Source organism: Sminthopsis crassicaudata, chromosome 2, assembly GCF_048593235.1.
Source record: "Sminthopsis crassicaudata isolate SCR6 chromosome 2, ASM4859323v1, whole genome shotgun sequence".
NCBI lineage: Eukaryota > Metazoa > Chordata > Mammalia > Dasyuromorphia > Dasyuridae > Sminthopsis > Sminthopsis crassicaudata.
The window spans coordinates 229,473,986-229,499,841 of NC_133618.1; the positions used below are offsets into that span (position 1 = coordinate 229,473,986).

General features: G+C 39.6%; 1 protein-coding gene and 1 long non-coding RNA gene across 5 annotated transcripts in view; one reads left to right on the forward strand and one right to left on the reverse strand.

Annotated features, from left to right (window-relative positions):
- GCK (glucokinase) overlaps window positions 1-25,856 on the forward strand; it is a 76,801-nt gene that overhangs the window by 41,469 nt on the left and 9,476 nt on the right. For 2 of the 3 annotated variants that reach the window (XM_074288473.1, XM_074288475.1), the window contains exons 2-6: window positions 19,413-19,575; window positions 21,620-21,774; window positions 22,758-22,877; window positions 24,602-24,697; window positions 25,018-25,117. In XM_074288473.1, the coding sequence (XP_074144574.1) occupies window positions 19,467-19,575; window positions 21,620-21,774; window positions 22,758-22,877; window positions 24,602-24,697; window positions 25,018-25,117 (580 nt within the window). In that variant the 5' untranslated portion in view covers window positions 19,413-19,466. Of the gene's footprint in view, window positions 1-1,586; window positions 1,686-19,412; window positions 19,576-21,619; window positions 21,775-22,757; window positions 22,878-24,601; window positions 24,698-25,017; window positions 25,118-25,856 lie in introns of those variants that run through there. The other variant, XM_074288474.1, reaches the window with a different exon arrangement.
- LOC141555518 (uncharacterized) overlaps window positions 1-25,856 on the reverse strand; it is a 39,887-nt gene that overhangs the window by 8,260 nt on the left and 5,771 nt on the right. Inside the window, exons 2-4 of one of the 2 annotated variants that reach the window (XR_012486217.1) lie at window positions 21,128-21,302; window positions 19,220-19,277; window positions 16,793-17,187 (exon numbers count right to left, since the gene is read on the reverse strand). This is a non-coding gene — a long non-coding RNA (uncharacterized LOC141555518). Of the gene's footprint in view, window positions 1-16,792; window positions 17,188-19,219; window positions 19,278-21,127; window positions 21,303-25,856 lie in introns of those variants that run through there. The other variant, XR_012486218.1, reaches the window with a different exon arrangement.

A 25,856-nucleotide genomic window follows, 5' to 3' on the forward strand; every position in this document is an offset into this window, starting at 1 on the left:
GCAGCCCTTTTCATAGTGGCTAGAAGCTGGAAGATGAATGGATGTCCATCAATTGGAGAATGGTTGGATAAACTATGGTATATGAATGTTATGGAATATTACTGTTCTATAAGAAATGACCAACAGGAGAAATACAGAGAGGCTTGGAGAGACTTACATCAACTGATGCTGAGTGAAACGAGCAGAACCAGAAGATCATTATACACTTCAACAATGATACTGTACGAGGATGTATGCTGATGGAAGTGGATTTCTACAACATAGAGAAGAGCTAATCCAATTCCAATTGATTAATGATGGACAGAACCAGCTACATCCAGAAAAGGACTGGGAAATGAATGTAAACTGTTATTTTTACCTTCTGAATCCAATTCTTCCTGTGCAACAAAAAATTCGGTTCTACACACATATATTGTATCTAAATTATACTGTAATATATTTAACATATATAAGACTGCTTGCCATCAGGGGGAGGGGGTTGGGGGAGGAAGGGAAAAAATCTGAATAGAAGTAAGTGCAAGGGATAATGTTGTAAAAAATTACCCATGCATATGTACTGTCAAAAAATGTTATAATTATAAAATAAAATAAAAAATTAAAAAAAAAAAAAAAAAAAAAAGAAATGGTGGGGAGGGGGCTGAGAGGACTGGAATAGAGAGATGAAAATACCAAAAGGGGCATTGTGGGGAAATTCCAGGAGGATCAGAAGTAAAGATTGGAGAGAAATGAATTTAAGGAGCTTTGGAAATCTTAACCTGACATATTAATGCCAGTTATTATTAAGGTGTAAGTTTTGAAAAGGCACACAGTATAATGGATGAGGCAGCTTCAGGGGTTTAACTATGACACATAGAGATTGGATGATCCCAGGAAAGTCATCAGAGCAGCTATAGTGCCATCGTGATCAAAGTGCTGGACCTGAAGTCAGAAGAATCATCTTCTTGAGTTCAAAGTTGACTTTAGACACTTAGCTATATAACTCAGGACAAGTCATTTAATCTTGGTTTCCTCATCTAAAATCCCGAAGATTAGGCAGGACTCAACCTCAACACAAAGAAGGACACTCCAGAACCCAGATTAAGCTACAAAGACCTTGCTGATCCACTTTGGAAGAGGAAATTCCTCATGGGGAGTTCTCTGCTCTGATGAAATCACCAGTCCAGTTCTATCCCATTTCCAAATCTGAAAACTGGGTATCCTGAAGTCAAACACCATCAGAAAACAGAGACATAAACTCACTGAAAGCCGCAAGAGATCTAAAGGTCACATAAACCAATTTCTTTATATTTCAGTCTTTTGAGATTCTTCTAGGTGACTCAATGAATAGAGTGATGGGACTTGAAATAGGGAAGACCTTATTTCAAATTCAACCTCAGAACCTAGCTGTGTGATCCTGGGCAAGTTTATTAAATCCTGATTGCCTCAATTTCCTCAACTGTAAAATAGGGATCATAGAAGCACCTATCTCTCAGTGCTATTGTGAGGATCAAATGAGACAATATTTGCAAAGTGCTTAGCACAATGCTTGACATATAGTAGGTACTACATAAAAGCATATTCTCTTTTTTCACTTCCTAAGCCTTGGGAGTCCATATTTTCAGAGATTACAAGAAGTTGCTCTGGAACATGCTTTTAGCAAGTAAGAAAAATGATCTTAGAGCCTACTCTCAAGAAAATTATAATAGGTAGGTCTATCTTCTGCATCCTCTTACCTCCCCCTTTACCACCCTTATGGTGCAGCCTATTTCAACCACTCAATGCCATCCTCTGCTTTTTGCTTTCCTTCATATTACACCTGGTCTCAACTAACCATTGCTGAAGAACTGACATTTATACTAAAAAATAAATGATTTATGTGGGTTTAATGTATTGCTCTCCATTTGGGACATTTGAATTATTATGGGAAAGAATTGATAAAGTTAAAGGAATGAAATTCTACTAGCAGCAAAGTATAAAAGGAAAACACATTGAATGAAATGTTAAGATTCTTGGCACTCTTCAAATCCATCTGTCATAGATGGTAACCCATTCTACACATGAATCATAGTAGTTGATTGGTAGACAGGATCCTGCTCTAAGGAAAGGTTAACTGATTTTCCCAAGATTACACAGAAAGGCACTGAAAGGATCTAAGAAACTTAACCAAAGATTTAAAGGAAGGAATATGCTAAATGGAAGCAATAAATAAAAGAATGAATCAACAAAACAGTAAAACTACAAAAGCATACAATTGTGTTTCCACTTATATATTCTCTCTTAAGGACGGAATACTGCCTTTGACAGAGTTCAGTTTGTGATCTTGGGCAAATCATTTCATCTCATTGAAACTTAATTTTATGTATAAAATGGGAAGACTAATTACCGGAGATGCCCTTAACTTTACAAGGTTATTATGAGCCTCAGAAGAGTTGCAAAAATTTAAACAGCTAAGCAATTAAAGTAATTAATATCATATTGACATTTATTAATATAATAATAATAAAATAAGCTCTTTAATCCTAACCTCATTAAGGTTGAATTAAGAGAAGAAGGACTTGCTGATATATGACCCCTTGCAAAGAGTTGCAAAAGATAGAGATGAAAAAAAAGATATTGAGCAAAGAAAAAAATCTTCTGGGAAAGTGCCTTTGTGGTATAGCCTTGAAAAGTTTTCCTAGATTCCCAGAAGGCATTTCTTTACAGCCATAATCTCCTTTCTTCTCCCTCCCCGAACTGGATTGTAATAATAACAGCAACAACAATAATAGGTGAATATATATATATATATATGTATATATATATATATACAAATCCTCTCCTCTCCTCTATGAATATATAGTATTTTAATGTTTATTTTTCTGTCTCACTTGAAAACCAACTTGAGGTTTTATTATTCCCATTTTCCAGATAAGGAAAGTGAAAATGAGATGGGTCAAGTGACTCGTCCAAGGTTACACAGCTAAAAAATGTCTAAAATGGGATTCAGTTTCAGATCTTTCTGCTTTTCTGTTCAACAATGAACAGTTGGAAAGGGGAGCCCAGAGACCTGAACTTTCTGAGAGCTGAGGAAAAGACTATCACCTTAGGTTGGGTTATCAACCTAACAGAGTTGATGGAGCACCCTTTGAACTCTGATATAACCATCCTCTGTGTGCCAGTGACTGGTCAAGGCTAGTGGTAAGGATAAGTCTATGACCTCCCCCACATTGAGGGGGTTTCTGCTAATAATAATAACACTTGGCATATACTTACACCTCTATGCCAGGGAACTTCTGGCAGTCATTCATGGAAAAGGCTGAGGGAATTGGGGGATTCTGTGCTGGAAAAAAGAAGCCTGAAGTGTGACCCCCAAATTCCTTTAAGATCCATACCCACCAATGGTCTGTACAACCTATCTACAGGCACCATATCTCACTGAAAGACATTAAAAAATTAGAGAAGCTATGCCCAGTAAAAACTTTAACTGCTACCACTTTGCTTCAAGATAGATAACTAAGTGAATAAACTAAATTACTGATAAATGTTAGCAGTGTATAAATCAAAACACATTAAACTTTCCTTTGACAAACAGCCAAAGGGCAAACTGGTCTCTTGATCTGAAGGAGTCATCTCTCTCGCTTTATCTTAGACTTTACATATTGAAAGCACCTTCTTCCTCTGATTGACTGGTTCCTTCTAGAACTTCCATTTTAAGATCCAAGATATCTATGTCTTCAGTTAATTAAGAAGTAGAACTGTGTTAAGGAAAGCTGTTTTCTGGTTTTTACAAGGTCAGAATATGAGGAAATGAGTTGTAGTAGCAGCAAAAGGGATTTAGGTTAGACTTTTAAAAGACATTCCTGAATATGAGACCCAGAAAATAGGTCCTGGGGGAATTTGGAGATTATCTCTTTCTGGGAGATGTTAAGGTATAGTGGAAAGGTTGCTGGAGTTTCTCTAATGATCTGTATTGGAATTCTGCCTCTGATGTAGATAGATAGATATTAAATTATATTAAAAAATGAAATGGATATAATGCTGGATTTGAAGTTGAAAATATCTAAATTTGAGTCTTCTAATATTTACTAGCTGGATGAGCATGGATAAATCCTTTAATTTTTCTGAGCTTCAGGCTCATCTCTAAGATGTAACCTAAGAAATTACTTGCATCCTCTCAAAATGATAGATTCTTGACATATTGGAGTATGATGTATTGAATTGAGATCATCAAAAAGCAATGTGGCAATTAATGTTTAGTAGAAGTAAATGGAGTCTTTTACAAATGAAATAATTCAAAAGTGTGATTTATGTGATGGATATTATTCTTGTCCCCAGCTTCTTAGGTGCTTATTCAGGAAAGGTGCCAGTGGAAGGAAGAATTCCTGTCAATCCTGAGACAAAAATGCTTCATTATGAAGAGTAATGGTTTTATCATTGTCCTCAGCATTCAGCCTTTCTGTCTCAGGATTCTCTAGATGAGGTTGCAAACTGCTGTGCTTGGGGAGTTTCTTCTCTGAATTTTCACAAGCATTAATGGAGTATAATGGGAGGCTTTCCTAGTCCATCACAAAATCATCCATTTAAAAAGCATGTGCTGCTAAATGGTGGGGAAAAGGAACAAAACAACATGAACATCTTTTCTGCTTCCAGTAAGTCCCTGATCCCCCTGAACATGGGGATTTTGGGAATCCTTGAGCACATGTTAAAAAACAGACTGAACCTATGATTTCATTAAAGTAGGGAATTCCAGAGTGAGGATATGTTCTTTATTGATGTAGATGGATGCTTACTCTGCAACTGGAGTCTAAAAGACTTAACAGTTGCTAACAATTATTAGAAGTAATCTGGTAGGTATCACAGTGGGTAGAACATCAGATCTGCAGTTTCTATACAGCCTCAGAAGCAGGACTTGAACCAGACTGGCTCCCCATCCACTATGCCATACTTTAAGACCATATAAATTGTCATTCTCTATCTAATGCTTCAATTTAAGTCAAGAAAGATTTTAAGTATCTGTTATGTGCTAGGAACTGAAAAAAAAAAAAAGAAATTTCCATCCAAAATATTCTAGTTTCTCTAAATAAGCCCACTATATGTCTCACCTGTTTAAAATTAGGATTTTGGAAACAACTATTTATTTATGTGTGTAAACACACACACACACACACACACACACACACACACACACACACACAGACATTCAGCTGTTGCCCCACCATGTATTCTTAAGCCCAGTGATATTGGCCTCCTTGCTGTTTCATGAACAAGACCTTCTTTCTGTTAGATCTGAGACTCTTCCCTGGATGTTCCCCATGCTGAAAATGTTCTTCCTTTTCATCTCTGCTCCCTGGTTCCCCCAGTTTTCTTCAAGGCCCAAACAAAATCCTAACTTTTCTAGGGAGCTTTTCCCAATCCTACTTAATTCTAGTGTCTCCCCTTTGTTAATGACCTTCTATTTGTTCTATCTGCTTGTTCATAGCAACTATGGTCTGCTTATTGTCTTCTTCGATGGATTATAAACAACTGGAGGGCAGGGACTCCCTTCTGCCTTTCTTTATATCTGTACTGGTATATAGTAGGTGATTAATATATGTTTATTCATTGATTGACTGACATGCCAACATGTAATATAACCTTTAGCCAAATAATGATAATTGCCATTAATAAAACATGCTAAGTTAAAGTTTGAAAAGTACTTTACAAGCATTATCTTATTTGAGCCTCTCAATAATCTCCTGAGATGAAAATACAAGCATTTTCCCAAAGAAGAAGTAACTGAAATATGGAAAGATAAAAGGACTTTTCCAAGGTCATACATTTAGTAAATGTTAGAGGTAGTATTTATACCCAGAACTTTTTGATGCTATCCAGTACTCTGACCACCAGTCCAGGTCACTTCTCACAATGTCTTTTCTGTCCTTCCTTCTAGTCTCATCTTTAACTATACTAAAGTTGAATTAATGTTTCATTTTATTTTTTTCTATTCACGTGTAATTCCCTAATTCCTTTTATTCCTCATGGTTCTCATAATAGTTTTCCATTACATAAATATACCACAGTCAGTCAATAAAATTTATTAAGTGCCTACTATGTGCCAGGCACTATGCTGAGCCAGAGGTTATTAAACTTTTTCCATTCTTGAGCCCTTTTTGCCTGAGAAATTTTTACTTGACCCCAAGTATATAAACCTATAAAATGGATATACAATCCAAACAAATACTGACAATAAGTTGTAATTTCATGGCCCCCACATTCAGTTACGAGACTCCATATGGGATCAAGAACTACAGTTTAAAGAAACTGGTTGCTAAGTAGTGAGGATACAAAGAATAATTAAAAGCTGCCCTCCCCCTCAAGGAGCTCACTGTGTAATGGGAGAGATAACAAGCAAACAAATACATATGAACAAGGTATAGGCAGGATAGATAGGAAATAACATAGGGAAGGCACTAGAAAGAAGAGGTGTTGGAAAAGGATTCCTGTAGAAGGTGGGATTTTAAATGGGATTAATGGAAGGCAGGGGAGCCAGAAAGCAAAAATAAGGAGGGGAGCTTTCCTGGTGTGGGAACTGCCAGAGAGAATGCCCAGAGCAGAAAGATGGAGTGTCTTATTGGACTGATATAGAGGCTATTGTTACTCGATTAGAAACTATATGTTGGGGACTAAGATGTGAGAAGAATAGAAAATAGGGGAAGGCCAACTTATGAAGGGCTTTAAGAGCCAAATAGACTTTATATTTGATCCTGGAATCATAAGAGAGTAGCGAGGTGGTGCAGTGGATAGAGTGGCAGGCCTGGAGTCAAATCCAGCTTTGGACACTTAGTTACTACCTGTGCGACTCTGGGGAAGTCATTTTTACCTCGTTTGCCTCAGTTTCCTCATCTGTAAAATGAGCTGGAGAAGAAAAAGACAGTGACTCTAGTGTCTTTGCCAACATGATGAGTAGGACACAACTAAAATGACACAACAACAAACAACAGAGCCATAAGAAGCCATTATAATTTATTGAAAAGGGAGGTGACATGGTCAATCCTACACTATAGGAAAATCACCTTGGTGACTGAATGGAGGATAGATTGGAGTGGGGAGAAATGAGGCAGGCAGACTCACTGAAGTTTATTAAAGCAATTCCCCAAATAGTTAATCACACAGATTACTGGTATTTAATTATTTCAAAGACAGCATCAATGAATGATTTTGTCCAGATAAGCCTTCCCTTGTCTTTCCACTTCTGCCATGCTCCATTCAGTAAAATTTAGGAAATGGTACAAATAATGAGTCCTCTTGGTCAAAGACCTTATTTCTCTTGATTTTCAAGAATTCCCTGTAGATTTGTTACACTTGGATCTGATGAAAAAATACCTCACCCCTTAACCTCTATCTTGCCAGGCTCTAAAGTCCTGATTTGTTTCATCCATCATTGTATACCAATCCTGTCCCACTCTTCTGTGGAGCATTCTGTGGATGTGGGTTTTCTCATTTTCCTGTGTAAATGGAGGTCCCAAATGGGAAAAGCTGGCTCCTGGCTCCCCTCCGTCCTCTGCAGACTTTTTCAGCAGCTCCAAGCCAAACTCAAATCAGTGTGTGCAGGCAGAGGGCACTAATCCCAGAGCTTTGGCTCTAGTTGCCCTGGCCTCAGGACAGCGTGCCTGCCTCCTTCTTCTTGCCACACCCCCTGCCTCCTCACAGCTTGTGACCTTCCTTACTTCCAGTGGCCAGAAGCTCTTGGCCATTTGCTGCCCTTTACCTTTTGGCAGGTAGCATGTAGAAATGGGCTCGTTCTTCTCCATTAGGGATGGCCAAACTTCAGGCATAAACAGAAGCAAGACCTAAGGGTCCTAGGGAGGCTCAGCCAACAGATCCCCCAAACCATTGACCTCCTCATGAGAGAAGAGTTGTCATAATGAAACGGAACCAATCAACCTTGGCTCTGGTAAGGATCTTTCCAAGAATAAGCCTTTCTCTTCTCACTTCAGACGTCCCAGGAATTTGGAGAAACTCTGCCAGATCCCCTAATGCCTAATAGGGCTGTCCTCAAGCCAGAATTCATAGGATCACAGGCTAGGAGCCTTTTTTAGGGACATAGGGACATCCCAATTGATCATGGATGAGGAAGATCTCACATCTTCAACTTCCTAGGTTAAAAATTCTGGGGACTGATGTATACTTGGAGCAATAGTTGTTTGCAGAGTTAGCCAGAAACGCTTATTGAAGGTCAGGTTTTTCTCTGGCAAACCTCAACCTCAGGATGCAAAGTACTGGTATCGCTTGGCAGAGGAAAGGCACTGTAGCCTTTCTCCAGTGAACACCTCCTGGTCTTGATCTCTTGAGACAGATGATCAGCATTTCCCCAGAGAGCACCTCCAAGGAGGGAGCCAAAAATGAATGAATGAGTGAATAAAGCATCCATTAAGTGCTTACTATGTGCAGAACAGTGCTAAGAGTTGGGGAATATAAACTGAAGATTATGACAGTGCCTGCTCTCAAGAAGAACACATTCTAATGGGGGAGTCAATATATGGGAGGTTTCAGCTGGAAAAATCCCATGGTCCTTAGGGTACAGCTGCAAAGCAGATGTCAATGCTTATATTTTAATGACTTTTCTAGTGTTAAAATCTTATCTGTTTCTACTTAACACCAATAGTTTGGTGGACAGATTTTCCTTTCTGGATCTGTAATAAAGGTGATTATAGCATTGCATCTTCCATAAAATCTGCCTCCCAGGATGATGACTACAGGCTCTGGTTATTGCTGTCCCAAAAGTTCTTAGGTTCAGTGTCCTGGACAGTCTTCGTCATAGTCTGAGAGGAGTTGGTGGTCAAAGTGGTGATAGTGACCCAAGTCACCTGGCCCATGGTCTCTCAGGGTGCCCTGTGTCCATTAGTTAATAACTGGTAGGGAGAACTTTCCCCCTCTCTATAGAATCCACTTGCACAGATAATGGACCTGAGGGCTGGGCTAGAAGTAGGACCTATGTTCTGAAGTATGCTGCCACCTCCAGGGCTTCTGTGCTCATTTGTGCATTGGTAGGGGCTGATTGGCAGTTGTTGCTAGTAATGGCAGTAAGGTGGGTCCCTTATCCACAGTTTTTCTCTTTGGGCCTTGCAAACAAACAGTGAAGTAATTTGAGGGACCCCTTGATTTTCAAGGCTCTTGGATTCAGAGTCTGTGCCCGGTCTAAGGGAAGATGGTGGCCAGGGAGGTGATGGTGGTTTGGTTTGCCTGGCACAGGCTGCCTCTTATTTCCTTCATGTTACTCCACTCTGCCAGGAAGGAAGTGTGCTCCTAAGAGAGCCAGACCTACCATGTTCCTTCTATACATATAAACCCAAAGCAGAGAAGAATGGGGGTAGAGAAAAAAAGGAGAATGGGGTATGTCTGCGGGATGATATGATCATTTTCAAGTATCTGAAGGACTGTCACATGAAGGGGAATTAGATTTGTTCTGCCTGGGGCCAGACAGAACTGGAGCAATTAGGGGAATGTTCCTGAGAGGAAGATTTAGGCTATGTTGTAAGGATAAGCTTATTAACAAATAGAATTCTCCAGAAGTGGAACAGGTTATCTCCAGCATTAGCTCCAGCGAGCTCCCTATCACTGGAAGCCTTCAGAGTTTAGATAACCATCCCAAAGTATGGGGTGCTGCTCACTTTTTAACATACAAGTTGGATTGGATGCCTGCTGAAGTACCTTTCACATCTAAATTCTTTAACTCAGAGATAATATAAGACATAGAGAGAATGTTGGATTTGGACTCAGGTCCTGGATTCAAATCTCATCCCTGTTACTTATCTACCTGTGTAATCTTGAGCAAAATATTTTCCTTCTCTAGATCTCAAATCCTCATTTGTAAAATGCGGGAGAAGGACTACTTGATCCACAAAGCCCCTTCTGGGTCCAAATCTTTAATCTTGAGATCCTGTGATCTTGTTACTTGTTGACGGCTAAGGATCTTTGCCAGGTTTCTTTTAAATCCAGCTAAAACTCTGTCTTCTATAAAAAGACTTTCCCAGACCTTCTTCATGCTATGGTTTCCCTCTGCTGTTCTCTTCCATTTGGGTTATCTATACATATTTTGTTTGTTATATACAGTTAATAATATATTTTCTCTTCAAGGCCAAGGACTGCTCTTGCTTTTCTGTGTATTCCCAGAACTTAGCACAATACCCAGCCTGTTGTTGTTCACTTGTCTTAGCCATATTTGACTCTTTATGACCACATTTGGGGTTTTCTAGGCAAAGATACTGGAGTAATTTGCCATTTTCTCATTTTACAGATGAGGAAACTGAGGCAAACAGGGGTGGATGACTTGCCCAGGGTCACACAGGTAGGAGGGTGACTGGGAATAGACTTGAACTCAAGTTTTCCTGAATCCAGGCTTGCTGCCCTATCTACTGCACCCCCTAGTTGCCCAACCTGCCACATAGTAAGAGCTTAATAAATGTTGATTTGTCTTGACTTGGGGTGAATTTGGGCTAGCTTGTTAGGATGAACTGATTAATGGACCCATTTTCAGGAGGTTCTTCTTCTTCAGCCTAGAAGCTCCTGAGAAAGAATTTGTCTGTTCTGACCCAGGGCTACCTCCAACACACCTGAGGAGTCTCAGATCAGGTGCGTGACAGGAGAAGCCAGAAAATGTGCTTCCCACTCTGACACGGGCAGCCAGTCCTGAGCATGCTTTGCCCTCCAGCTCTGACAGGGCATTCCTGGTAGCTAACAGAGATGACTCATGACTTAGTCCTGAATCAGCCTGGTCAGCATTTGGACAGGGCAGCCCGCTCCACCCTGGCATTGGCCCAGGCCCTCCCTATAGCTTCCTGTGTGGGCAGGCTGCTGCCAACTGTTTACCATCTGGTAGGAGGGCCAGACAGGGAGATCTGGGGATTTCCCCTGGTGGTAGAAGGCCGCATCCTCTCTCCTGATTGCCTTTGTCTAGGACTAAGTCTACTATAAACAAGGACAGAGAACAGGCTAAATGAGAAGCCAGAGAGAGAGTCCTGAGAAGGTAGATGAGCAGGGATGTCTAAAACTAAAGGAAGTCCTTGATGGGCTCTTGATGGGAAGTCCAAGATTGGCACCAGAAGGGCTTTTTTTCTTTTTTTTTTTTTTTTGCTTTCATGCATGATGGAACAAGGAAGAGAAGAGGAGAAGGGAAGAAGAGGTCAACTATAGGGATAGGAGCAACTATTCCTTGTTCAGAAAAGTACCTACTATGTTCCAGGCAATGCACCATGTGCTGGGGACACAAGTGCAAAAAAGGAAATGATCCCCACTCTCACAGATTTTACATTCTAATGGAGGGAGACCACAAGTACATATAGAACTATAAAGTGAATAAACACAAATTTATAGTTGAAGAGGGCGAATGAAGAGGGTGATAAACTCTGGGCAGAGATGGGTCAGTGGTTCTTTTCTGGCTGTCTATCTCTCTATCTCTTTCCTCCTCCCTCCAAAGTACCAAGGCCAGATTCATAGCTAATGAAAATTCTCCTACTCAATTGCTGTGTTAAAACAAAATCTTTTTTGATTAATAAAGGGATACCGAGCAGTGGGCAGTTGACCTCCAGGGAGAAAAGCCAAATTGCCAGGAAAGGGACCCCAACTCGGTGGGCAAAAGGTTTCCAGGTAGAAAGCCTATTTGCAAGGAATAGAATTTTGGAGGTTCATTTTATACACAAACAGGATCATAAAACAGAGTTTGTATTTGCAAAGGACTTTTCTGCTTCCTTCGGATATAGAGAAGTTTGTATATGAAAGAAGTTCCTCAGGAGGCTTGTAAATCCTTTGAAATTTGTATAAAACAGGAATTTCTCTTGAGGATGTAAGATTCTGTTAATTATTTGCATGTTGGGCTATCTCCTTTGACCTCTTCATAGTGAGTCCTTTGCAAGCAAAAGAGAAGATTGGGAAAAACTTGAATGTTGAAAGGGGTGCTTAAGCTGCATTTTTCTTTATTGTTTAATTGAATGCTATTCTACTTTCAAGCAATACTAGAACAGGAAGGAATTTTCAGAGTTGTGTAGTCCTTAACTTTCATTTTATTAAGGGTTATTTATTAATTATTATATATTAATTATTTTATGAAGTTCATTGAGATTGAAACCTCATCCAAGATCACACAGGTAGTAAGTGGCAAAGCCAGTGTTTGAACACAAATCCAGCAGTCTCTCCCCCTCCCCCCCAACATGTTGCCTCTTTTGAGTTGCATTAATTTGATTAGGTGATAGTTTTCTGAGAACCTGGGTTGTAATCTTCAGTTCTTTGTTTATTTTCTATGTGACTTAAGTCACTCCAACTTTGGGCCTCATGGTTGAATTAGACAGTTTTCCAGGTTTTTGATTTCAGGATCCCTTTATACTATTTTTGTTTTCTGTTTGTTTGTTTATTTTAGTGAAGGCAATTGGGGTTAAGTGACACTTGCTTAGGATCACGCAGCTAGGAAGTGCTAAGTATCTGAGACCATATTTGAACTCAAGTTCTCCTGATTTCAGGGCTGGTACTCAGATCCCTTTATTAAAATTAATTAATTAAAAATAATTGAGAACCATCTTCATCCCCCAATAACTTTGGTTTATATAAGTTATATCTATTGATAATCATCATATGAAAAATTAAAACACCCTAATGTTATTATGAAAATAATTTTGAATTTGTAGACCCGCTGGACATCAGGGATGTCCAGAGGACTCCACGTCACATTTTGAGAACCACTACATTAGATAATCTCTAAGGTCCTTTCAGCTAGAGACTTTTGGGTATCATGAAACAAATATGAGCTAGTCCAGACAGCATGAAATCAATTTTGTAATCCATGATATGAAAATATAAGAAGAAATTAAGACAAATTCAACTGGGAGAGAAGTAGTTATTATTGGGACTTCAGCTGCTGAGTGAATTCATGTTAAAATTCAGTGCCCTGAGGCATTGCCCAAATTGCCTGCTCTGGTTAAGACTAATTCCAGATTTAAATTTTCTAATCCTGTGATCTCTGTGCTTTGTCTCTAATACTTGTATAGCAAAAAGTTTGACAGCAGGAGCTGGTAGAGAGAAAAGGCTTACACATGGTGATTTCCAGTGATTTTCATGCCTGTCTGAGTTCCTAAAGTCAACTCCCCTCCCCACCCCCATTGTCTCTAGAAATAAAGAGAACTACTCATTATTAAGAGATCAAAAAACATTAAGTGCTTACTCTGTACCAGACACTAAGTGCTGAGGAATTTTAAAAGGGCAAAAGGCAATCCCTGCCCTCAAAGGAACTTATAGTCTAATGGAGGAGACAACATATTAACAAGTATATATAAACAAGCTCCAAATTAAGAGCAGGGAAAGGCTTCCTTTAGAAGATGGGATTTTAGTTGGCATTTAGAGAGAACCAGGGAAGTCAGGACTTAGGACTGCATTAGATACAGGCCAGAGTCTTTGAGGAACGTGCCCTGGAATATACTTTCCTCCTTGTCTGATCCATTTTTGGGGTACAGACAGCAGGGGACCCTAGGTCCCAGTGCTTTAGGGTATACAACTGCTGCGATGTCAGTGACTGAACAGTAATTTAGGGAGGAGCCAGGAAAGAATTTCCACAAGATGGTGCTAAAAAATGATATGCAACTTAACTCTAAGTAATTAGGAGGAAAAATAAGTCCCTGGTGATCTATCTCATCTCTTCATTTCCCACCCTTCAGGTTTCTTTTTTTTGTGATTTCTTTTATCTTTTCAGAGAGCCCTGGAAGTTTATTTTAATCTGCTTTCCACCCCCACCGCCCCAATTCTATGCTTGTGATTTCACTCACCAATGAGTTCCCAATGTGGAAATTCTTTCCACCAATGCAGATAGGTAGATCATTGTAACCAATGGTCTTATATATTTTTCTGGGACTCTTTGAGGTAAAGTGACTTATCCAAGTCAAAGAATCCATGCATGTCAGAAGCAAAACTTGAACTCAAGTCTTCCCAGTCCCAAGAATGGCCTTCCATCCAACCAACCCACCTCTAAACTTATTTTCACCTGGATAAAAACATGTCAGAGAGGGGAGAAAGTGTGAATTTTTTTAAAGCCCCAGTCCAGAATACCCTGAGATGTCCCTGAAGATGACTCTAGAAACAACCAAAGGGTATTAAACCAATCTAGACTGTCAGAAAGCCTTTAGGGCTCAGGCTGGAGGGTGGCTTAGGTATATCCTAGACCTTGGTGCCATTGCCCCTTGCAGCCTGGGGCAGGAAAGAAGAGTTCACCTGGGCATTAGAAGACCTCTGTTCAAATTCCTTCTCTCTGTTCCTTCTCTCTATGTATATGACCTTCAGCAAGTCCTCATGTATAAAATAAAAGGGGAAACTGTGTGATTTCTAAAGGATTCCAATTTTCTAACATTTTAAGAACTGCAGTAAAGCAGACTATCCTTGGATGGTACATTGGGAGCCTTTCTCATGGCTTTTCCTGAATATATAAATATTTTTTGTGGTGGGTTTTTTTATAATACCTTTTTATTTTTCAAAATACATGCAAAGATAGTTTTCAGCATCCACCTTTGCAAAACCTATGTTCCATATTTTTTCTCTTCCCTCCTCACTTCCCCCTTTCCTAGGTAGCAAATAATCCAATATAAATTACGCATATACAATTCCTGAAAATGTTTTTAAAACCTCACTATCTGCCCCATTTTTGTTTTGCTCCATTGACCTTAAATGAACCATGCCTGTAGGATCGCAGAGAGCTGGAAGAGATTTCAAAGTCCAAACACCTCTTTTTACAGTTGAGGAAGATCCATAAAAATGAGATGGATCACCTTCGGTTACACAGGAAGCTAACAAGGAGCTAGGATTTGGCTGAGTTCAGCCTCTGATGCAAAACCTCTCCTTTTTGCAGTGCTACACACAAAGTCACAGTCCTGAGGTGATCATGGGAGACTCGAGAGTCCATGTTGGCTCCCAATGATCTGGGTTCCTGAGAATCTATCAGGCTACCCTCACCTAGTAATAATAGTAATAATTGGCATTTTTGTAATTCTTTAAAATTTCTAAATCTATGTTAATATAGATAATGCTCTCATTTTGGGGCAGGTGGGTGGCAGAGTGGATAGAATACCAGACCCAGAGTCACCAAGATTCAACTTCTTGAGTTCAAATCTGGTCTTAGACATTTATTAGTTGTTTGACCCTGATAAATCAGTATTTGCCTCAGTTTCTCATCTGGAAAATGAGTTGGAAAGAAAAATGACAAAGTACTCTAATATCTTTGCCAAGAAAACCACAAATAGGATCACAAAGAATCGGATACAGAATAATTTCATCTGAGCCTCTTATGAATTTTATATATTTATTATATATAATACACATATATTAAAGTATATTTATTTCAAAGAAAATATTATTATTATCTCTATTTTCTGATGAAGGAGGAAGAAAGAAAACAAGCATTAATTAATTCCCTGCTATATGCTGATTATTGTGCTAAATGCTTTGTAAATATTATCTCATTCAATCCTCACAACAATCCTGGGAGGTAGGTGCTATTATGATGCCCATTTTACAGTTGAGATGAAAAATAAAATAGCAAGGCACTTCAGTATCTTTGCCAAGAAAACCACAAATAGTATCACAAAGAATCAGACATGACTGAAAAAACTGAACAACAATTACCACTTATCAGCATAATAAATGCTTGTGGATTGAAATGAATCAAAAAAACCAAGTTCACATCTTGACTTTGCTCTCTAATTAACCAGTGACTTGTTTTCCTTGTCTGTAAAATGAGTAAGTTGGACTAGATACTTGGTTGTTAGTAAAACTGGAAGGGGGGCAGGAGGAGATAGGCTATGGAAAAGGGCATTGTCTTATCTGCTCAGAAGGCTTCTTTCCCTTTCATCTCTCAAACCAGATAAAGAGGGAGCATGGCCTTAGTGACAATGTGAGACCAGGGAAGGAGTGTCTCCCAGAGTACAAATCATATTTCTCCTAATTGGGTTTCAGCCTTCTAATCCCTAATAAGGGTCATGTTTATTTCCTGAGAGCTCTGCAAAGATGGACAAAGTCAAGAAGATTAGTCAGGAAAATATCTAAGGCAAGAAGGGGATTTACCTAACAGCACCTGTTATCTCTTTGGGGCTGCCTGGATCACAGGCCAGGAGATGACTGAGTTTCCCTGCTGTTTGTTTTTTCTGGACAAGACGGCTTGATGCTTGGGAGGGACTTAGTTATAAAGGTCAGATGGTGAAAGGGAAACAAAAACAGGTAGACTATGTTGTATATTTCCAAGGCTGTTTAGGAAAATTATTATTTTTTTTAAACTTGCATAAAGTGAAATGAGCAGAACCAGGACAACAAGGTACACAGTAATAGCAATATTATGCAGTCATCAGTTATGAATGATTTAAGTATTCTCAGAAATATGATGATCCAAGACAGTTCCAAGGGGCTTATGATGAAAAATGCCACCAATCTCCATGAAAAGAGCTGATCAAGACTGAATGCAGATTAAAGCATACTATTGTTTACTTTCTTGATTTTTTTTCATGCTTTTTTTTCTTTTGGTTCTGTGACTTATTTTTCACAATATAACTAATATGGAAATGTTTTGCATGGTTGCACATGTATAACCTTTATCAGACTGTTTACCATATCAGGAAGTGAGGAGTTGATGAAGGAGGAAAATTTGGAACTCTAAGTTTTAAAAAATGAATGTTTAAAAGTTGTCTTTACATGTAAGAAGAAAAGAAAATATTAGTTTTTTAAAAACCTGTATAAATTTTTTATTTATAATTTTTTTCACAGTATATATGCATGAGTAATTTTTTTAATAATATTATCCCTTGTATTCATTTTTCCAAATTATCCCCTCCCTCCCTCTACTCCCTCCCATTGATGACAGGCAATCCCATACATTTTACATCTGTTACAATATAACCTAGATACAATATATGTGTGTAGATACCATTTTCTTGTTGCACATTAATTATTAGCTTCCGAAGGTATAAGTAACCTGGATAGATAGACAGTAGTGCTAACAATTTACATTCACTTCCCAGTGTTCCTTCTCTGGGTGTAGTTATTTCTGTCCATCATTGATCAGCTGGAAGTGAGTTGGATCTTCTTTATGTTGAAGATATCCACTTCCATCAGAATACATCTTCATACAGCATTGAAGTGTACAGCGATCTTCTGGTTCTATTCATTTCACTCAGCATCAGTTGATGTAAGTCTCTCCAGGCCTCTCTGTATTCGTCCTGCTGGTCATTTCTTACAGAGCAATAATATTCCATAACCTTCATATACCATAATTTACCCAACCATTCTCCAATTAATGGATATCCATTCATCTTCCAAAGATGAATGAAAAGAGCTGCCACAAACATTTTGGCACATACAGGTCCCTTTCCGCTCTTTAGTATTTCTTTGGGATATAAGCCCAATAGCAGCAATGCTGGATCAAAGGGTATGCACAGTTTGATAACTTTTTGGGCATAGTTCCAAATTGTTCTCCAGAATGGCTGGATTCTTTCACAACTCCACCAACAATGCATCAGTGTCCCAGTTTTCCCACATCCCCTCCAACATTCATCATTATTTGTTCCTGTCATCTTAGCCAATCTGACAGGTGTGTAGTGGTATCTCAGAGTTGTCTTAATTTGCATTTCTCTGATCAGTAGTGACTTGGAACACTCTTTCATATGAGTGGATATAATTTCAATTTCATCATCTGAGAATTGTCTGTTCATATCCTTTGACCATTTATCAATTGGAGAATGGTTTGATTTCTTATAAATTAGGATCAATTTTCTATATATTTTGGAAATGAGACCTTTATCAGAATTTTAATTTAAAAATATTTTCCCAATTTGTTACTTCCCTTCTAATCTTGTTTGCATTAGTATTGTTTGTACAGAAACTTTTTAGTTTGATGTAATCAAAATCTTCTATTTTGTGATCAATAATGATTTCTAGTTCTCCTCTGGTCATAAATTCCTTCCTCCTCCACAGGTCTGAGAGGTAAACTATCATCTGTTCCTCTAATCTATTTTTTATCCCATTCTTTATGCCTAAGTCATGAACCCATTTTGATCTTATCTTGGTATATGGTGTTAAGTGTGGATCCATATTTAATTTCTGCCATACTAATTTCCAGTTTTCCCAACAGTTTTTTCCAAATAATGAATTTTTATCCTAATGTTGGTATCTTTGGGTTTGTCAAAGATTAGATTGCTATAGATGTACCGTTTTTTGTCCTTTGTATCTAACTTATTCCACTGATCGACTGGTCTATTTCTTAGCCAATACCAAATGGTTTTGGTGACTGCTGCTATATAATATAGCTTTAGATCAGGTACACTTAGACCACCTTCATCTGACTTTTTTTTCATTAGTTCCCTTGCAATTCTTGATCTTTAGAACATATGAATTTTGTTGTTATTTTTTCTAGGTCATTAAAATAGTTTCTTGGGAGTCTGATTGGTATAGCACTAAATAAATAGATTAGTTTGGGGAGTATTGTCATCTTTATTATATTCGCTCGGCCTATCCAAGAGCACTGAATGTCTTTCCAATTATTTAAATCTGACTTTATTTTTGTGGCAAGTGTTTCATAATTTTTCTCATATAATTCCTGACTCTCCTTTGGTACATAGATTCCCAAATACTTTATACTCTCAACATTTGTTTGGAATGGAATTTCTCTTTGTATCTCTTGCTGTTGCATTTTGTTGGTGATTGATAAAAATGCTGAGGATTTATGTGGATTTATTTTGTATCCTGCGACTTTGCTAAAATTCTGAATTATTTCTAATAGCTTTTTAGCAGAGTCTTTGAGGTTCTCTAAGTATACCATCATGTCATCTGCAAAGAGTGATAGTTTGATTTCCTCATTTCCTACTCTAATTCCTTGAATCTCTTTCTCGGCTCTTATTGCCGAGGCTAGCGTTTCTAGTACTATATTGAATAGTAATGGTGATAGTGGGCAACCTTGTTTCACTCCTGATCTTACTGGGAAAGGTTGCAGTTTATTTCTATTGCATATTATGCTTACTGACGGTTGTAAATATATGCTCCTGATTATTCTAAGGAATAGTCCATTTATTCCTATACTCTCAAGCGTTTTTAGTAGGAATGGATGTTGGATTTTGTCAAATGCTTTTTCTGCATCTATTGAGATGATCATATGGTTTTTATTAATTTGATTTATTAATATGAAAACCTGTATAAATTATAAACTACAAAATAATTTAGAGATTTGTATTTATGAAACTACTTAATCAATCAATATATTCTTTCTTACCAGGATCCAAGAACTTAAATCTTCTGATTCCAAGTCTAGTATTCAGTACTTTTCTCACCTGTAAATATTATTTAAAAATTTAAATATAATTTAAAAAATTCACAACTGGATTAAAAATTGTTCCTTTGGGACCATATAACTGTGCCTTCTTTTTTTACATCTGTGCTCCTGATTCTCTTCTCTCCTGTGTCAGGTGGAACAAATCTTGTCTGAGTTCAGGCTACAGGAAGAAGACCTAAAGAAAGTGATGAGGAGGATGCAGAAGGAGATGGACCGGGGCCTGCGGCTTGAGACTCATGAAGAAGCCAGTGTGAAGATGCTCCCCACTTATGTGCGCTCCACCCCAGAAGGGTCAGGTAGCTGCAGTCCCATAGATATCATGAAAGGACTCCCATCTCCTAATGGGCTCCTAGTTCTAGGATTCCTTAAATCTCCACCAGGTGGAGATCTCCATACATATAAGATTATAAAAGAACATTGCGGGGAGGGAACTGCATACATTTTCCTAAGTCCTGATTACTGGTCTGCTCTCAGTTTTACTGATCCATGACCTTGGCGACCGTATTGTTCAGGGATAATCAAAACCTGGAAAGCACTTTCCACCAAACTCACCCCTATGCACCTGGCTAGGTCCATAACTTGTAAATTAACAAATTGATCTTCAAAGTTCCTTTTTGAGATCTCATGGGGGTGCAGGGGTAATCTGGGATCCTTAATAGTTGTGACAGCAGGGCACAACAAGTTGGAAAGATTTTGTATCTGAGTTGGCCAATAAACAAGAGGTCTTTTATCTGAGGACCTCACCTAGCTAAAGGTCAGAGGGGCTTGTCACCAGATTTTTTTTTTTCAGCCACAAAATCTTAAGACAATTGTTTACAAATGAAATCTAATAATAATCAAATATAATCAAAATAAGAATTAGATATGGTGGAATCCAGTGTAGTTTGATTATCAAGACTACTCATCTGCTTAGGGCCTTCCCCTTTCCTGGTAGGAAAACCCATTTTTTCATTCATGTCCTTACTCATCCCTTCATTGGTTCACTCATCCATCCATCTATCCATCCATCCATTCATTTACTCATCAATTCAGTTGATTTCAAAAGTTTTCTTTTGTTTTACTTGTTTGATTTCATCAATATAGAGAACTCCAGGTGTGGAAACATCCTTCACTGATAGAAATCAGCAACTGATCTGTAACTCCTAGTCTTAAAGAGCTATCTGGGGTGGGGGAAACTTGCCCAGGATTACATGACTGATAGGCATTAGAAGCAGGGTCTAAACCTAGGCCTTACTGACTCTAAGGTTGGCCCTTTATGTCCCTTAAGCTGTCATCAAAGAATTTCTGAATAAATGTATGGGATGCTTTGATTTGTCTTGGTAAATCGATCTTTTTGACTTGTAGGAATTTTTCTCTGAAATAAGAGCACTTGTTTTCTTGGGCCATTCTGGGGAATACTCGGTACTGCCCAATGCTTACTTAAACTCTGCTTTTCCTAGATTCTTTGCTATTTCCTGATTCTTCTGATTTTAGTATCTACTGATCTTCAAAATCTACTAATTTCTTTATGCTTTTGTCTTCTCTGAATCTTTTTTTCTCAGGAAAAAGCCATTTGGCAGATTTCCACCCACAGCCCCAACCTGCCTCCTCTAGTCTTCCCTACTTGTGCCCCTTTCAGGGGGTGATAGTTCTTTCCTGGGGACAATTTGTTCCACTAACCCTTCAGCCCCCCCCAGTCCATACTTTGACTCTCTGTAGCCCTCTCACCCCTCACTATTGTGACCCTCTAGTGAGAACATTTCATCCCACTGTGCTGGTAAAGGATCTGGTTAGCTAGTTCTCTCTGCTGCTCTTCCTGGTCCTGATCCTTCCCATCCTCAACTTCCTAAAAGGTTCAAGGATACTCACAGATCTTGTAGATGTGGACCAAGCCCTCTGTCAGGAAGTAAGGCCATGTGGCACAGTGGAGAGAGCATTGGCTCCAGAGGCAGAGAGCCTGGATTCCAATCCCAGACACCTGACTTACTACTCCCTGTTTGATCAGGGGAAAACCATTGGACCTCTGTTGGTTTGGTTTTCTCATCTGTAAAAAAAAAGGGAACCAACTATGATCTCAGAGATCCCTTCCAGCCTTATTCAAGTCCTCATCAATAAAATGGAGAATTAGTTTCCTTCCACATCTAAATCCAGACATGCTATAATCCCTGGGGAAATGACCTCTTCCCACACACACACACATTCTTCTGGCCCATCCCTTATTACGTCTTTCTCTTTCTTCTCTGAATATGTGGCATCCCCACTTGTATCCAGGGCCTTTTTCCTTCTCCAAAACTATTTGCTACATCCACTCTGCATACAGGAAGCATTTAATAAGTGTCTTGTTTCTCTTTTGGGTTGTAGAAGTGGGAGATTTCCTCTCCCTGGATCTGGGTGGCACGAATTTCCGGGTAATGTTGGTGAAAGTGGGTGAAGGAGAGGAGGGTCAGTGGAGTGTGAAGACAAAGCATCAGATGTACTCCATACCTGAGGATGCCATGACAGGAACAGCAGAAATGGTGAGGACTGGCCTAGTCCTAGTCAAGTGTATCCTCTCCTGGGGTCTCAAGGATGACAAGGGCCAGAGCTCAGGAGGAGCCAGGGATGACTGGTCCGCCCCAATAACTAGTAGTCTTGTGGAGCATTGCTCTATTGGGAAAACTCTCCCAATCCCCAAAGGAATGGCTTCAGAAGGAGAACTTTGCACTTGACTCCCAGAGAGAGTGGGTGGCCAAAACCCAAGGAGCAGCTGCATAAAGGAGTTCACTGAACTGATTCAGAACTGAACTGGGATTCAGAGTCAGAGGACGAATTGGAATTCAATCTGAACCATGACAATGCCTAACTAGGCGATTGGTCAAATAACTTGACTTTTCTCAGTTTCCCCACCTGAAAAATGGCAATTGGAGATGGGAGAGAAATTAAATAATACTTAAACTACCCACCTTCTGTAAGGAAAGAACCTAATAAAATGTGCCTATGCAAATGTTCATTTTTATTAGTAAACAGATGCGAATAGCCATTATTCTTAGGTCGGTGCATCCACCCAAAGGATGCCTTCCCTTCAGACAAGACATTCCAACACTAATTCCACTCCATTTAGCAAATATTTATTAAGTTTCTGTTGTATAAGGCACTAACCTAGATACAATATAAGGAAACAACCCAACCTTGAACTTCAGAGAGCTTCCATTCTTCTGGTCACATCCAACAGAACCAAAAGTCCATGAATACAAAGTCATTTCAAGAGGGAGATAGTAGGATATCACGGCACTGGGCCATGGTACTGTTATTACTGCTCCCTAACTTTAGATTATTGTGCAGTTGAATGGCCACAGATGAGAGCACAACTATACATCTTCTTCTTGTATCTGCCCCAGAGTCCTCTCCCAACGTGGAGCAGACTTTGTCTCTGGAAGGAAAATTCACCTTTGTTTTAGGGCAGGCATGGCCTTCTATCCACTGGGACTTATGGCAACCTCTGTGTTCTTGTGCTTCCCAGCTATTTGACTACATCTCTGAATGCATTTCTGATTTCCTGGACAAACACCATATGAAACATAAAAAGTTGCCTCTGGGCTTTACATTCTCCTTCCCCGTGCGGCATGAAGACATTGACAAGGTAGGTATTTGGACCAGGATCCTCTGACCCCAGCTCCAGCATCCACTGGCCTTCTATAGCATCCTTTGGCTCCAACTCCAGCATCCTTTACAATGTGTGGCCTGATATAAACAACTGGCCTTCAAAAAAGAAACAAATTGTTCTCAATCCCCAAAAGACTTATTCCAACTCTCTTTTTAAAAAAAAAAGTGAATCTTTGTCTCTTTTCTCAGTGTCTCAATGTTCCCCTCCTTCTGTATAATGGTGAGATAGCAGCTGTAGTAAACTACATAATGGGACAATCTCTTGTTTCTTTTACCTTCCATCATATCATTGGTAGTTTGGTATGTAATGTATTTTAGATATGTAATAGCCATTCAATAAAAGTCTATTGAGAGAGTGTTCCCCTCCCATATTGATTTTTTTTGACTAGGTAACATTCTTTGCCTCATTTCTTACCTATCCTTAATCACTGAAAAGAGATAAAGTGATACTTGGGAAAAGATCTTAGCTTTAAAAGGTCAAGGCCATCTCCAAAAGTCCTGATCAGTATCTTACTACTGGACCCAGATGGCTCTGGAGGAAAGAATGAGGCCTTCCTTAAATACAGTTCACTTGCAAGTCATGACATCACCTCCTGGATGTCATGGTGCTCTTTGAGAATGGAGGACAAACGACAACCACAATTGAGTGAATGAATGTATTGATGTGTGTATATAGTAGGTATGTGTATATCCCTGATGTGAAGTTACTAGGGCTTTTTTAGCAGGGGTGAGCTGGAGCCAGGTTAGACTCATAAGAACTTGTTAAATTTTCTGTGTGAGCATTTACACTTTGGAAATCAGCAGTTAGAAATACAAACTCAATTTATTGCTTTGTTGATTGTGTAACTTTAAAAAGTGGTGAAAAAACATTGATATTGCAATTTAAATTTAAAAGTGTGTCCTGTATGTGTGTGTGTGTGTGTGTGTGTGTGTGTGTGTGTATAAAAAGAGAGAGAGAGACAGAGAGAGAGAGAGAGAGACAGAGACAGAGAGAGAGAGAGAGAGACAGAGAGAGAGAGAGACAGAGAGACAGAGAGAGAGAGAGAGAGAGAGAGAGAGAGAGAGAGAGAGAGAGACAGAGAGAGAGAGACAGAGACAGAGACAGAGAGAGAGAGAGAGACAGAGAGAGACAGAGAGACAGAGAGACAGAGACAGAGAGAGAGAGAGAGACAGAGAGAGAGAGAGACAGAGAGACAGAGAGAGAGAGAGAGAGAGAGAGAGAGAGACAGAGACAGAGACAGAGAGAGAGAGACAGAGAGAGAGAGACACAGAGAGACAGAGAGAGAGACAGAGAGAGAGACAGAGAGAGAGAGAGAGACAGAGAGAGAGAGAGAGACAGAGAGAGAGAGAGAGAGAGAGAGAGAGAGACAGAGAGAGAGAGGAGAGAGAGAGGACAGAGAGAGAGAGAGAGACAGAGAGAGAGAGAGAGAGAGAGAGAGAGAGAGAGAGAGAGGAGAGAGAGAGAGAGAGAGGAGAGAGAGAGATAGGGAGGGGAGAAGAAAAGGGAGAGGGGGAGGGAAATGGGAGAACTGGTTATTAAACATTTACCAGCATACTACTGCTCCTATGAGAAAAGTTGCTCATATCTGTTTCTTGCTGCCCTGAATATAGTCTCTAGTAGAAGGACTTGTTTAAAGAAGCTCCATATACTTCTAAAATAGTAGATAGTAATATTACAAATAATTTTCCTTCTCCCCAAAGGGAATCCTTCTCAACTGGACAAAAGGCTTCAAAGCATCAGGTGCCGAAGGGAACAACATAGTCGGGCTCTTGAGAGATGCTATCAAGCGGCGTGGGGTGAGATGGAAACCTTGCCTATCACGTTACCCAAAGCTCTCTTCTCCCCATTCCTCAGTATTTCTGGCCTGTGAACTGGGTGATCTGCTCAGCTCTGCTGTCCTTTTCAAGCATCCTTCCCTCTTTTCCACCATTGCCTCTGAGGCTAGTGCAGTGTTTACCTTGGGAGCACTGCCCAGTTTGGGAGGAAAAGCCATGACTTAGCAAGAGCCCCTTTCCCTCCTGTACCCCTCCCCAAATTAATCATTGCAGCCCCCCTTCCTCTCTCCCTTTACTCCTCCTTGGGCACCCCATCTCCTCATGCACATGCTTCTCTGCAGGACTTTGAGATGGATGTTGTTGCCATGGTTAACGACACAGTGGCAACAATGATTTCCTGCTACTATGAAGACCGCCAGTGTGAGGTCGGCATGATTGTTGGTAAGAAACTCTTTCCTTGTGCCCCATGTACTTGAGGCTTAAATAATCAAATACTTTTTAGAAGCTGGAAGGTCCTCTGAGAATCACCTCTGACATCCAAGGCCATGTTCAGGTCTAGAAGGACTAGACGACTTTCCCACTTGTTCTGCCTTTCTATTTTATTCTCTCTTCCCATCCCTAGACTGCTAGCTTCTTTTCCCAATCTTGTCCTACCCTTTTCTCCACTCTGTGCATCTGCACAGGACACCTCTCATGCTTGGAAGGCACTCCCTCCACACCTCTCTTTTTCTGAGATCCCTCAGCCTTCAAGACCCAACTCAAATGCTTTCCCTGATCCTTTACTTAAAAAGTGGTCTCTCTCCCTCAGATTTCCTTAGACTACTTTTTAAAATCATAGGATTTAGAACTAGGAAAGACCTTAGTGATCTCCTAATCTGACCCTCTCCTTTCACAGTTGGGGAAATTTAGTCACACATAGATTGAGTAGGTTTGCCCAAAGTGATACAAATGTCAGCGTCTGGACTGGAACCCAAATCTTCTGGTTCCAAATCCACTGCTATTTCCACTAAAGCATGCTGTCCTCCTTAAGCTCTCCTCTGCCCTGACCCCTTTCAGGCTGCATTATACATAATTTGTGCTGATTTTATAGCCACTTGTTAGATTGTAAGGGCAGATATGGTGTTGCTCTTATGTTTGTATCCCCAGTGCCTAGCACAGTGTCTTGCATATAGTAGTTGCT